Consider the following 13983-nt stretch of genomic DNA (forward strand, 5'->3'; position numbering starts at 1 on the left):
AATACAGCATTGGTCTGAAGAGCAACGGTGGTGCTTATCCCAATCATTCAGTCAATATTTATCCCTCAACTGATCAATCCCTAAATCAGTATTTTATTATTCATCCCAGTTGTGGAAGCTTGCTGGCTTGCACATTTCCTACATTACAAAAGGATCAGTCAGGCTCGCAGTTTGGTATATCTGTGTGCGTTAGAAGCTAAATGCATTAATACACAAGGCCCTGTTCTTTGCAGACAGAAATTACATGAGTACACACTGCCTATTGTGATGTAGCAAAACAGATGACATCCATTCTCTGGTTCATTTCTCAGAGCAATGCACAGATCAAAGTTAATTTGCCCTGTTTAAAAGTTAAAGCAAACATGGTGGTTAACAGTCAGTCATCATTAACTGGTACATTCTCCAAGACAACACCTCTATCAGAAGAGATTTTCCAAACAATCAGCACTTTCCTATAATTGCTGTTTCCCGTTCATTTTGAAATCTCTTGCAAATTTGCCTGATGAATGCAAAACAAAAAGCTTCAAAAAAAAAAATGTCCTTTATACAGTTATACTCAAGTTCTGTATTCCCAAACAACTAAAGTAACTACACTTCAAAACACTATTCGCTTTAAAGTACTTTGGGACATCCTTAAATGGTGAAAGGTGCGATATAAATGCAACTGTTAAAAAACTAACAAAGAGTTTTTACCGTATATTGCCCAGTTATCTTCCAGATATTAGTTCAAGTCTTACTACTGTGAAAATTTGCTCTCTTCACCTCGACTTATTCCCTCAAATTAAAAAAAGACAAAATTCAAACAAAATTCAAGTCATTCCTTGCTTCATCTTGGGAAAAAAAACATTCATTGTGGCGCATGGCCAAGTGATCAAATGATCATGCCAAAATAATTTGCAAGTAACCCAATGCTCTCAAAATTAGTTTGTAGAGTGTTGCCTACCGCCTTGTTGCGTAGGAGCTTGTTTCAGAGTTCCCACAACCTGCAATTCTCCCCAGCCTGGCTCCGTGGAGTCCCCAATTCCTAAATGAACATGAAAGGGGAGAAAAGAAAACTATTGAAGAAAAAACAAACTGGAAACAAAAAGAATAACTAACCTTTGGGGGAGTGAGATAGGTAAAGGAAGGATGCAGACAATATAAATTTAAGAAATGTTACAAATAAGATTAAGGAACAAAATATTGGGAAAAAATTGATAAAACCGAAAGAAAACACAATTAAGATAAAGATTCATGAACAAATTAAGTGGAAAATACCAGAGTGCCCAGCTGCCAAACCTCTTAAGCTATATCTAGGCCTCACCAGGCAAATCTCATGGCAACCTTAACATTCTTCCATAAATCCTTCAAGGCATTCCTATTAAGGCCAGTCTTGACCTTTAAATTCTATCAACATTTTCAGTAGAGAAATGCTGCAACATTTCATCTTTAGTGGTAATCAATTCATTAAAAATAAATTGTACTTCAACTCTAGCTTGGAAAAATATTTCTTTCAAAGTAGGGCTTTTGAGTTTACAGGCGACGTGACCATCCAAAGCCAAGCTACTTTGACTTGGAATCTGACAATGAGCATATTAGACCTGGAGACCACTGAAGTCACAAAAGTGAATGTATTTATATTCACTCTTCATGTTCAATATCTGGAGTAGTCTGTTAAAAATCACAACACCTGGTTATAGTCCAACAGGTTTAATTGGAAGCACACTAGCTTTCGGAGCATCGCTCCTTCATCAGCTGGTAGTCTGAATTCACTCCAGAGCCACATGTATAACAGTATGATAGAATTTGAAAGGTGACAACACCTCGGTTAAACTAATAACAGACATCCGGCTGACGAGAATTCTCCAGTTCCAATCTCATATGAAGCTACATCTGATCGCTTAAATTTACCTACATAAAAACAAATGTATGAATTTAAAAACTAAGAAGTAACTACTACTTATGGTGTTGGATAGCTCACTGGAGCATAATACCATTTTTTTAGTTGTGATTCAGTTGCCAATACCGTCAGCGTTTAAAAGTCATGGGTTGAAGTTTCACTCCTTGACATAATCTAGACTGAGACTCAGCACCATGCTGTGCAAAAGCTGCATTGTCAAAATTACATAATACCTTTCAGATGAGACACCTAACCAAAGACCAATAAGAAAAAATGAACAAGTTCCCAAAGACACTATAGATGTTCTCTCTATTGGCTGATCTAATATTTACGCTTCAATCAACAATACTAGAATGGTTTATCTACTCATCACATTGGTGTTTGTGGAACCTTGTCACATTCAGTTTGGCTGTTGTGTTTCCTACATTACAGCAGAGATTGTACCAAAAAGTACTTCATTCCCCAAAAAACACCTGAGAGTAACTGTGAATAACTGAAGCAGTGAAAAGACTATATTAAAGCTTGACTTCAGCATTTTATTCAGAGTTTTGGAGCGAGAGCAGCGTTAATTACGCATCCCTCATTGCCTTTCAGAAGGTACTGGTGGACCACCTTTTTGAATCATTGCAATCCATCTCATGTAGCAGGTACTGCATTGACAGTTAAAGAATTGCAAAACACCTCCAAGCTTGGTTTTGACTAAGAAGGAAACTTTAAAACTGCAGTAATCATATGCAGCTATTGTCCTCGTTCATCACCTTTTTATTCAGGTGGTACAAGTTGTAGCTTTGGAAGACACCCGCGAAAGGAGTCTTGATATACATCTGCAATATGTCTTATAGATGACATACTGCTGCCCAACCCAGAATTTTGTCCATTCTTGCATCATATTAGTAAAGACCGCTTCAATATCTCATACACAACAATGCAATCGTTGAACATCCCCATTCCTGAGCTTCTGTTGCGGCAAAGGTCATTGAAGAACAAGATGGTTTCGGCTAAGACATTACTCAAAGGAACTACATCAGCATTGTTCTGATGCTGAAGAGACTAGCCTCCACCAACCAAGAGCATTTTTCTGTATTAGGTATGATGCCCCTATTATCAGTGATTTCAATTTTATTCAGGCTCTTTGGCATTGCCATTAATCAAATGTTACCTTTTTTCAAGAAGAGTATTGCTCTGAAATTATACTCTTTTGCTTAAGTTGAGATCAAAGCTGCAACATTATCTGGAGCTGAATGACTCAGAAGACTAGATAACATTGTCAAGGACATGGTTGTAGGTTCGCTCGTTGAGCTTGAAGGTTCACTTCCAGATCCTTCATTATCCTACTTGGTTAACATCTTCAGTGGACCTCAGGCGAAGCACTGCTGAAAATTCCTGCTTTCTATTTATATGTTTGGGTGTCCATAAGACCATAAGACACAGGAGTGGAAGTAAGGCCATTCGGCCCATCGAGTCCACTCCGCCATTCAATCATGGCTGATGCGCATTTCAGCTCCACTTACCAGTGTTCTCCCCGTAGCCCTTAATTCCTCTAGACAACAAGAATCTATCAATCTCGGCCTTGAAGACATTTAGCGTCCCGGCTTCCACTGCACTCCATGGCAATGAATTCCACAGGCCCACCACTCTCTGGCTGAAGAAATGTCTCCGCATTTCTGTTCTGAAATGACCCCCTCTAATTCTAAGGCTGTGTCCACGGGTCCTAGTCTCCTCGTTTAACTGAAACAATTTCCTAGCATCCACCTTTTCCAAGCCATGTATTATCTTGTACGTCTCTATTAAGTCTCCCCTTAATCTTCTAAACTCCAACGAATACAATCCCAGTATCCTCAGCCGTTCCTCATATGTTAGACCTATCATTCCAGGGATCATCCGTGTGAATCTCCGCTGGACACGTTCCAGTGCCAGTATGTCCTTCCTGAGGTGTGGGGACCAAAACTGGACACAGTACTCCAAATGGGGCCTAACCAGAGCTTTATAAAGTCTTAGTAGTACATCTCTGCTTTTATATTCCAACCCTCTTGAGATAAGAGACAACATTGCATTCGCTTTCTTAATCACGGACTCAACCTGCATGTTTACCTTTAGAGAATCCTCGACTCGCACTCCCAGATCCCTTTGTGCTTTGGCTTTATTAATTTTCTCACCATTTAGAAAGTAGTCTATGCTTTTATTCTTTTTGCCAAAGTGCAAGACCTCGCACTTGCTCACGTTAAATTCCATCAGACATTTCCTGGACCACTCTCCCAACCTGTCTAGATCCTTCTGTAGCCTCCCCACTTCCTCAGTACTACCTGCCTGTCCACCTAACTTCGTATCATCGGCAAACTTCGCTAGAATGCCCCCGGTTCCCTCATCCAAATCATTAATATATAATGCGAACAGCTGTGGCCCCAGCACCGAACCCTGCGGGACACCGCTCGTCACCGGGTGCCATTCTGAAAAAGAACCTTTTATCCCAACTCTCTGCCTTCTGTCAGACAGCCATTCCTCAATTCATCCCAGCAGCTCACCTCGAACACCATGGGCCCTCACCTTGCTCAGCAGCCTCCCGTGTGGCACCTTATCAAAGGCCTTTTGAAAGTCTAGATAGACCACATCCACTGGGTTTCCCTGGTCTAACCTACTTGTTACCTCTTCAAAAAATTCCAACAGGTTTGTCAGGCATGACCTCCCTTTACTAAGTCCATGTTGACTTGTTCTAATCAGACTCTGCTCTTCCAAGAATTTAGAAACCTCATCCTTAATGATGGATTCTAGAATTTTACCAACAACCGAGGTTAAGCTGATTGGCCTATAATTTTCCATCTTTTGCCTTGATCCTTTCTTGAACAAGGGGGTTACAACAGCCATCTTCCAATCATCCGGGAGCTTTCCTGACTCCAGTGACTCTTGAAAGATCTCAACCAATGCCTCTACTATTTCCTCAGCCACCTCTCTCAGAACTCTAGGGTGTATCCCATCAGAGCCAGGAGATTTATCAATTTTAAGACTTAACTTTTCTAGCACTCTCTCTTTCGTAATGGCAACCATACTCAACTCAGTCCCGTGACACCCTTTAATTTTTGGGATATTACTCATGTCTTCCACTGTGAAGACTGACGCAAAGTACTTGTTAAGTTCTCCTGCTATTTCCTTATCTCCCATCACTAGGCTTCCTGCATCAGTTTGAAGTGGCCCAATGTCTACTTTTGCCTGTCGTTTGTTTCTTATGTACTGAAAGAAACTTTTACTATTATTTCTAATATTACTGGCTAGCCTACCTTCATATTTGATCCTCTCCTTTCTTATTACACTCTGTTATCCTCTGTTTGCTTTTGTATCCTTCCCAATCTTCTAATTTCCCACTGTTCTTAGCCACTTTATAGGATCTCTCTTTTTCTTTAATACATTTCCTTGGGTGTCCTTGGGTTGGCGATGTCATTTCCTGTGGCGAAGTCACTTCCTGTTCCTTTGCTCAGGGGGTGGTAGATTGAGTCTAACTCAATGAGTTTGTTGATAGAGTTCCGATTGGAATGCCGTGCGTGTCTTTGTTTGGCTTGTCCTCGGATGGATGTGTTGTCCCAGTTGAAGTGATGTCCTTCCTCATCCGTATGTAAGGGTACTAGTGAGAGGGGGTCATGTCTTTTTGTGGCTAGTTGGTGTTCATGTATGCTGGTGGCCAGTTTTCTGTATGTTTGTCCAAGTAGTGTTTGTAACAGTCCTTGCACGGTATTTTGTAAATGACATTAGTTTTGCTTGTTGTTTCAAGTTCATTAGCTGCTGTTTTAGTGTGTTGGTGGGTTTGTGAGCTATCAGAGTCCGAGTAGTCTGGCAGTCATTTCCGAGATGTCTTTGATGTAGTGATGAGTGGCTAGGGTTTCTGGACGTGTTCTGTCTGTTTGTTTGGGTTTGTTGCTAAAAAATCAGTGGACTGTGTTCTTTGGGTACCCATTCCTTTTGAATACACAGTATAGGTGATTTTCCTTTGCTCTGCATACTTCCTCTGTGCTGCAGTGTGTGTTGGCTCGTTGAAATAATGTTCTGATGCAGCTAAGTTTGTGGATGTTGGGGTGATTGCTTCTATAGTTCAATATTTGGCCCGTATGTGTTGTTTTTCTGAAGATGCTGGTTTGAAGTTCCCCATTGGCTGTTCGCTCTAATGCGGCATCGAGGAATGGCAGTTTGTTGTTGTTTTCCTCCTCTTCAGTGAATTTGATTCCAGTAAGGGTATTATTGATGGTCTTGAAGGTTTCCTCTAATTTGTTTCATTTAGTGATGATAAAGGTGTCATCCACACAGTGGACCCAAAGTTTGGGTTGGATGGTTGGCAGAGCTGTTCGTTTAAGTCTCTGCATTACTACCCCTGCTAAGAACCCTGATATCAGAGATCTCATGGGTTTTCCGTTGGTTTGTCTGTAGGTTTTGTTGTTGAAGGTGAAGTGGGTGGTAAGGCATAGGTCCACTTGCTTGATGATACTGTCCTTGTTGAAGAAGTTAGTGGTGTTTGGTGATTGTGTCTTTGGGTCTCCTAATTGTGTAGTCAGTGTTTCCTTGGCCAGGTTAATGTTGATTGATGTAAACAGGGCTGTTACATCAAAGGAGACCATTATTTCATCCTCTTCTAACTTATTGTCTTTGATGGCTTCAGGAATTCTTAGATGGAGCGGATGGAGTGGCATGAGTCTTCTACTAAGTGTTTTAGTCTTTCGTGTAGCTCCTTGGCCAATATGGAAGTTGGTGTTCCAGGCAGTGAGACTATGGGTCTGAGGGGGGCTCCTGGTTTGTGAATTTTGGGCAATCCATAGAAACTGGATTGTTGGATTCGTCTGGTTTCATTTTTTGGAAGTCAGTCTTATTTGTTTCTCCAGATTTCTGACGTTTTTTGAGCAGGGCTGTGATTTGGTTCTCTAGTTGTGGGGTCCGGTCTATCGCCACTTTTTGGTAAGTGTTGGTATCTCCAAGCAGTGAGCTTGCTTTTTCAATGCGGTCTCTTCGATTTAGAATGACTGTCAAGCATCCTTTTGTCTGCAGGTAGGATAACAATGTTTTTACCTTTTTTTAGTCTTTCCAGTGCTTTCCTTTCTTGTGTGTTGAGTGTATTTCCTTCCTTTTTTCTGCTTAATGTTGGTGCGACTATCTGTCTGATGGTTTGCTGGGTTTCTTCTGAGAGTTGGTTGTCTTTTAGTGTTGTTTCTAATGCTGCTAAGAAATCTATCTTGTTCGCATCCTGGTGGTTAATTTAATCCTCTTATTAACATGGCTTTTTCAGTGTCAGTGAAGGGTCGGTCAGATAAGTCTTTTATCTATGCTTCTGTGTTGTCAGTGTTGTTACTTTGTCTAGTTTTTTCTGCAGGTCTAGTTTTTTCATTTTCTGTGTTTGTCACTGTCTAATATCTATGGCTTGTTGTACTGTGTCTATCCATTCATGGTTTGTTGCATTAGTGAGTAAAGATTTTTGGTGCAAAATGTCCCGGTTGTATTGAGACCTTCCTTCGCCTTGCTGATGCAGAATTAGCGGCCAGATTGGATTTGTTCAGCTTTTTGGAAGGATAAAATATGCCTGGGCAACTTACCACGTTTGGTAAGTATCAGTCTTGCAACTATGCTGCTGCAGCACATCACGCTCTGAAATGTAAGCCTTCAATACGACAATTGGGATGCTCAGACTCAGCGTTTATGCCATTCAATGCTTTTGGTAAGTTAACTGCTTTTTGGCTCTGAGTGCTGGGTCACTCTTGCGGTACAGAGGCCGAGGCAATATCCCTATCCTTAGACCAGGTTCAAGTCCCACCAGTATTAACATGTAAAAACAGGTTGATTAGAAAAATAGATTCAACACCTGCTACAGCCTCAATTTGGCAAAACATTTCCTTCAAAACTTGACCAATGTAGTCACACTGAGCCAGTATGAAACTCAAACTCCACTTCCAGTGATGAATACATTGTTTTGTTTCTTCACTCCGTATTCATTCCAAGTGGTATTCAACATCATGAAACACTGATTCAGCTGAAAGAGGGCTGTTATTGATAATCAGCAGGGGCTTTCCCTGCTGTGCTTGACCTGATACCATGAAACTTCAAGGGGTCTGAAATCATTTTGAGGACTCCTAGGGGCAGGCATCACCAAAATACACTGTTGTGCCACTACTTCTGCTGGGTCTGAGTGGTCAGTTAAATAGGACATGACTACAATGGAGAGAATATGAGACACTGACTTAAAGTATGATTTAGTGAATGTGTATCCAGCTACTACTCAACCAGTCTATGGACAGCTATCCTAATTTTGGCACAAGTTCCCATGTTCAGTGGGGAGAATGTTAGTGTCAAAGAGGAGCAGTTGCCATTTCTGATGCCTAGGTTAACACTAGGTCATCATTATGGTTTTTCAGTTACTTAGTTTGAATCCAGCCCAAATTGGCAAACTGAAATTCCCAATTTGTTTGTAATTTAGATTGAACTTTTAAATAGTAAGCAGTGAATAATTTTTCTCTCTCAGGGACTTCAAAGATGGGTTCTGTAGGAAATAATTACAACTATATAGCAACAGGGGGAGCTGTTGATATTTTCTTTTAGGAACTTCTTTCCGTTCACCCATTTCTATATATTAACTCAGTGACCATAAAGTGATAGATATGCCAAAAGGAGTAAACTGTCCCAGTGCCTCAAATGATATTCACGTTAACTATAACTTCTTAGTAACACTTTGAATCATTTTGGTCGTAAACAGACTTAATTGTAGATTTTTTTTGTTTTGGGGTTTTAAAAAATGTGTTAATATATTAAAGGAGAAAGTGAGGACTGCAGATGCTGGAGATCAGAGCTGAAAATGTGTTGCTGGAAAAGCGCAGCAGGTCAGGCAGCATCCAAGGAACAGGAGAAACATAAGCCCTTCTTCAGGAATGAGGAAAATGTGTCCAGCAGGCTAAGATAAAATGTAGGGAGGAGGGACTTGGGGGAGGGGCGTTGGAAATGCGATAGGTGGAAAGAGGTCAAGGTGAGGGTGATAGGCCGGAGTGGGGCGGGGGGCGGAGAGGTCAGGAAGAAGATTGCAGGTTAGGAAGGCGGTGCTGAGTTCGAGGGATTTGATGGAGACAAGGTGGGGGAAGGGGAAATGAGGAAACTGGAGAAATCTGAGTTCATCCCTTGTGGTTGGAGGGTTCCTGGGCGGAAGATGAGGCGCTCTTCCTCCAACCGTCGAATACATTAAAGCCATTGTTTTAAAAAACTAATCTACTTTGAGTGTTGTTATCATGAATATGGTTGCAACATGTTTTGTTAAAATGAGTTCCCCAATGATTTGTATCTCTATAGGTAATTGTAGGTAGTATACAATCTACACTGCTTAAGTGAAATGGAAGGAATGCATCAGTAGAAAACAAAAATTAGTGAATAATTAAGGTTTCATTGATTACTTTTATTAATCCTCATACTCAAGCAAACCCTTCCCACAGTGATTTCCCTCACCACCATGGCTTGACAAGCTCTTTACCACACCAGTTAAGTATATCACATTACTTCATAGCTATTGAAATCCCAATTGTACTACATTTAATCTCTGCCAAGACTAATCTGCATGCAGTAGCATTAGTGCCACAACAGGCAAAACAAGTTAAGATTGCTAATGACAAATAATTCAAATAACCAAAATCAAAATGAGTTGGCAGCAAAGCTGGATGTATACTAACAAGCTGCACTACTGAAGGGGGATATGGGTTCTCACCTTAACCTTCCTCAAAGGATGGTTCCCAGGTAGAGAATCAATGGCAGGATATTATTTCAGGATGGGGACTGTGGAGAGAAGTACCAAAATAGGTGCTGACTGAGTAGTTAAGTGTTTTTGTCTAGAAGAAACAAAAGAGAAAAAGGAATAGAAAAGGGATACTGTGAAAATCCAACTCAAGTCTTAATGAAATTGGCATCAAAGGCCTGAAGGGATCTTTTATGTATTCTCTCAATAAATGGAATGCTACTTGGAATAGGGGAAAAAAATCAGATTTCAATAAGATTAAACAAACAATCCACTTCAAAATGCTAGATATCAGTGCAAAATAAAGTCACATTTGTGACAATAAATGTCTGCCATTGTTTTGTAAGCATGAACGAAAACTATGGCATTTGCCATATAATTTAATGCTTACTCATTATCTATCAAAAGTAGATCTAAAAGTAATCATTTCCAGCATCAAACTATGCCGAATATTTTATTATTTATACACAGACAGATCTAGTAAACCTTGCTGACTAAATCAAGAGTTGCAGAATATTAAGATCAGAAACAAGCAATACAAAAATATCAACAGCCCCAATATGCTTATTGCATTTCAGGGACTTTGCATACGAAGTGAGAACATTCTGAACATCTCAGTTTCACCTCAAAAAGGCTAATATTTCAAAACACATTGATGAAGCATGTCCAGTTGAAACAGTTGCCATGGTTCATAGTTGATGGCTAACACTAACTCTTGCTTAGCTTGTGAATTTCAAGATATTGACACACTGAACAGTTTGATAGCAGAAACAAACGACCATTCAATACCAATTAAACTGCAGCTGAGAATAAATTCAACAACTTCAGTAGCAAAAAATATTTTTTCTTATAAAGTGCATGGAAAAAATTGATTTTATTAAAATATTTAGTTGCAATACGAATCAAGGATCGAAACAACTTTTTTTTCCTCAAACATGGATGATGTAATTGAACAACTCCCAAAATATTTTGCTGTAAGTGGATACAACTTAAAAAGGATGCATAGTTGATCAGCTTCCACACTGAATCCAGAGGTCATCTATTAACTGATTGCAATAGCTAATGATCATTTTTTAGATCACTGCTATAATTCAGCAAAAAATCAATTTGATATAACAAATAATTGCTCGGTAGCACAGAGTTTAAACATGGTTAAAAGAGACAAGAAATCATTTTTTTTTAAATCATGCACTCATCAGGACTCAGATGCAAGAAACTGACTTGAACCTAATTTATACAGCTTGAAAAGAGGGTGCTGTTTGGTTGGACCATCATTGGTTGCACCATCATTGGTTGCATCACCACACCGATTTTGTGCCTGCTCAAGACTTAATATTCTGATCTACGCTAACACATTCTACAATAGACAAAATTTGCCAGTATGCCATTTGGTCATCCCCAATGTCCAACAGGTCTGCATTCAACAAGTGAACAAAGCATCCTCTATTTATTCTGTAATGGATATGACAGAAGAGCAACAACTGATAATTTTAAATCCGAGAAACAGACGTACATCAGCAATCTTCAAATCAACTTCACTTACCATTAGCTGCACTAAGACAAGATTTATTATTGCCACGAACTTTATTCGTCAATTCTTCTGTAATGTCCATATGCCGATGAATTTCATCACGCATTTCTTCCAGTATTCTGCATAGGTCATATTCCCAGTATTCTTTGTCCAAAGATTCAATTAGTTCAGCCAACTGTACCTTTGAGCTGTAATACCATACTTTCTTATCCTTTTCATCTTCTTTATCTTCTTCACTGAAAGAAAAATACATCAAATTAAATCAAGAGAGTACTATGGCATCCAGGCTGAAGTTGCTCCAAAAAGATGATTTGGCTTCATTCGGACAGGATGAAGCAGCAGCCTCAAGTCACACTATCATATTAGTTTTCCTCCCCAAAATGCGTAAATATTTAAAGTATAAAAAGTTTTAAAAGGTATAAAAAGTGATTTCTTTACTTGGATCATGATCACAGTTATTTCAAACTTCAGTAACATAATCAAAACAGGAATTATTGGTAATGATCAGCAAGTAGAGCAGCATTTGTGGTGAAAGAACACCAACATTCCAGGTTGTTGACCTTTTATGTGAACTGTTCTGACGCAGAGTCACCGACCTGAAACCTGAAATCTCTCTCAACAGATGCAGCTAGACTAGTTTTTATTTACATTTCCAGCATCTGAATATTTTGTTTTGGTACAGCTACTTAATCACTTGCTTGAGCCCTTTGACCATAAGGCAAAAGAGAAGTCTGCACACTCAGCCTACTGAGTCTGCTCCACCATTCAAAGATATCATAGCTGATCTCAATCCTGACCTCTACTTGCCTGCCTTTTCCTTAGATGATAAATTTCTCAGCCTGAACATGGCTAACCATCCAGCCTCTATAGCACTTCAATGGTAAAGACTTGCACGGATTAATAAACTTAAGAAATTCCTCATCTCTTTCTTATACGGGTGACCTCTTATCCTGAAGTTATACCCTCTGGTCCTGGATTCGAGGAAACAACCAGTCTGCATCTACTGAGTCAAATGCTTTATATTTTAATAAGGTCACCTCACAAGCTTCTACACTCTAATGTGTACAAGTTCAATATAGTCAACCACTTCTAAGAAAATCCCTCCATTTTCTGAATCTCTAGATTGCCTGCAATGACAGCATACCTTTCTTTAGATAAGGGGATCAAAACTGTTCACAGTATTCGAGGTGTGATCTGACTCGTACCTTGTACAGTGATAGGAAGACTTCCTTATTTTAGTATTCCATTTCCTTTGAAATAAATGGCAACATTCTTGTCTTCCTTATTACAACTGAATGTGGATGCTGACGTTTTGTAAATTTATGCACAATCATTCCCAAAAATCTCTGTGCAGTAACTTTCCACAATCTTTCTCAATTTAAATATTCAGTCCCGCTATTCTTCCAGCCAAAACATTTAACCTCTCACTGATAATCAAACTTACAATTTGTTTATATCCTTTTGCAGACTGTGTTTCATCCTCACTACCTGGATTTGATCGATTTGTGTATCATCCGCAAACTTGGCTATTGTACATTCAGTGACCTGATCCAAGTCAGTCATTGATATAAATATTGTAAATAATTACAGTCTGAGAACTGATCCCCGAGCATTCTAATAGGTATAGTCCATCATCCTGAAAATACTCCCCTTAGCCCTAATCTCGGCTTCTATTAGAGAATTCTCCATCCACGCTACAATGCTATCCCCAACACCAGGGGTTCTTATCTTTGTAAGTAGCCTAACTTAAATAGCACCTTATCAAATGCCTTCTGGAAATCCAAAAATATACATCCCTTTATCTATTCTGCTTGTTCCAGTCTCAAAGAATTATAGAGTCATAGAGATGTACATCGATATTTGTCAAGCATGTGCCCTTCATGAAGCCATGCGGACTGGTGGATTATTTTACAAGTTTCCAAATGTTATTACATCCTTCATAATAGACTAATATTTTCCCAACAACAGATGTTAAGATAATTGGCTACAGTTACACGTTTTATAAATACCATGCTTTACTGAGCCTTCCAAGACTACTTAAAGAAAGACTGGAGATGCTCGTGGCTGTCAAGCACGCAGATGTTCAGTGAGAACACAATTAGGTTCAGCTAACAACTTGAAGGGTTTTTAGCCTCGAATTAATATAAATAGGTATAGAAAACCGCGTAAATGAAAAAAGCCCAGCTTTGAGTTTAAAATAGTAACCTCCAAAGATACATTGTTGACCTTGTTAAACACAGAATTGTTTCTAAATTTAGCCTTTTGCTGAGACCCAGATATATGCATCCAAATAAAAGCAGTTTCAGTCAATGTGACAAAGTCAAATAAAGTTTCTTTTTAAGTTGTGGACTTTGGAGAAATAGTGTTGTGTAAAAAGTGCTGTCTTTTATCAAATAGGGTTCTTTTAAGCTCAATAGGAATAATACTGAAGTACATTAGGTTAATGTATTTTTTCACCAACTGATGCATTGCAACGCTGGACAAAAGTCCCATATGCCCTCCTGCAACCTCAGTGACAAGTGAGCCTGATTGTGGAAGAGTGGTCCAAAGCTATAATATTGGTAGTAGTGGAGCATGCATCCTATTACTGATGTGCTAGGATTCCTTAATTACAAAAAATTCTGAACGCAGTTATTGAAAAAAGACGACTGAACTCCATAAGGTTAGACACACTAAATAAAATCTTTCACTGAATATTGAACAGAATTTTACAGTAATGAGAATGCCAGAAAATGCAAACCACAGGTAACAGGAATTTCCTTGGGTTTCTTCACAACTTGAAATATCTCCCATAATTCTGGCATGAACTCTAGCCGTGCATAAATAAGGATTCGG

At 39.3% G+C, this 13983-nt stretch overlaps 1 protein-coding gene across 4 annotated transcripts in view; it reads right to left on the reverse strand.

The window, feature by feature from the left end:
- Positions 1-13983, reverse strand: part of bptf (bromodomain PHD finger transcription factor) — a 147047-nt gene that overhangs the window by 102746 nt on the left and 30318 nt on the right. For all 4 annotated transcript variants that reach the window (XM_043715050.2, XM_043715048.2, XM_088000732.1 and 1 more), the window contains exons 3-4: positions 11161-11384; positions 944-1024 (exon numbers count right to left, since the gene is read on the reverse strand). In XM_043715050.2, the coding sequence (XP_043570985.2) occupies positions 944-1024; positions 11161-11384 (305 nt within the window). The remainder of the gene's footprint in view (positions 1-943; positions 1025-11160; positions 11385-13983) is intronic.

This window comes from Chiloscyllium plagiosum, unplaced genomic scaffold (genome assembly GCF_037043375.1).
Source record: "Chiloscyllium plagiosum isolate Xiang-an unplaced genomic scaffold, Cpla_swu_hap1 HiC_scaffold_25, whole genome shotgun sequence".
Classification (NCBI taxonomy): domain Eukaryota; kingdom Metazoa; phylum Chordata; class Chondrichthyes; order Orectolobiformes; family Hemiscylliidae; genus Chiloscyllium; species Chiloscyllium plagiosum.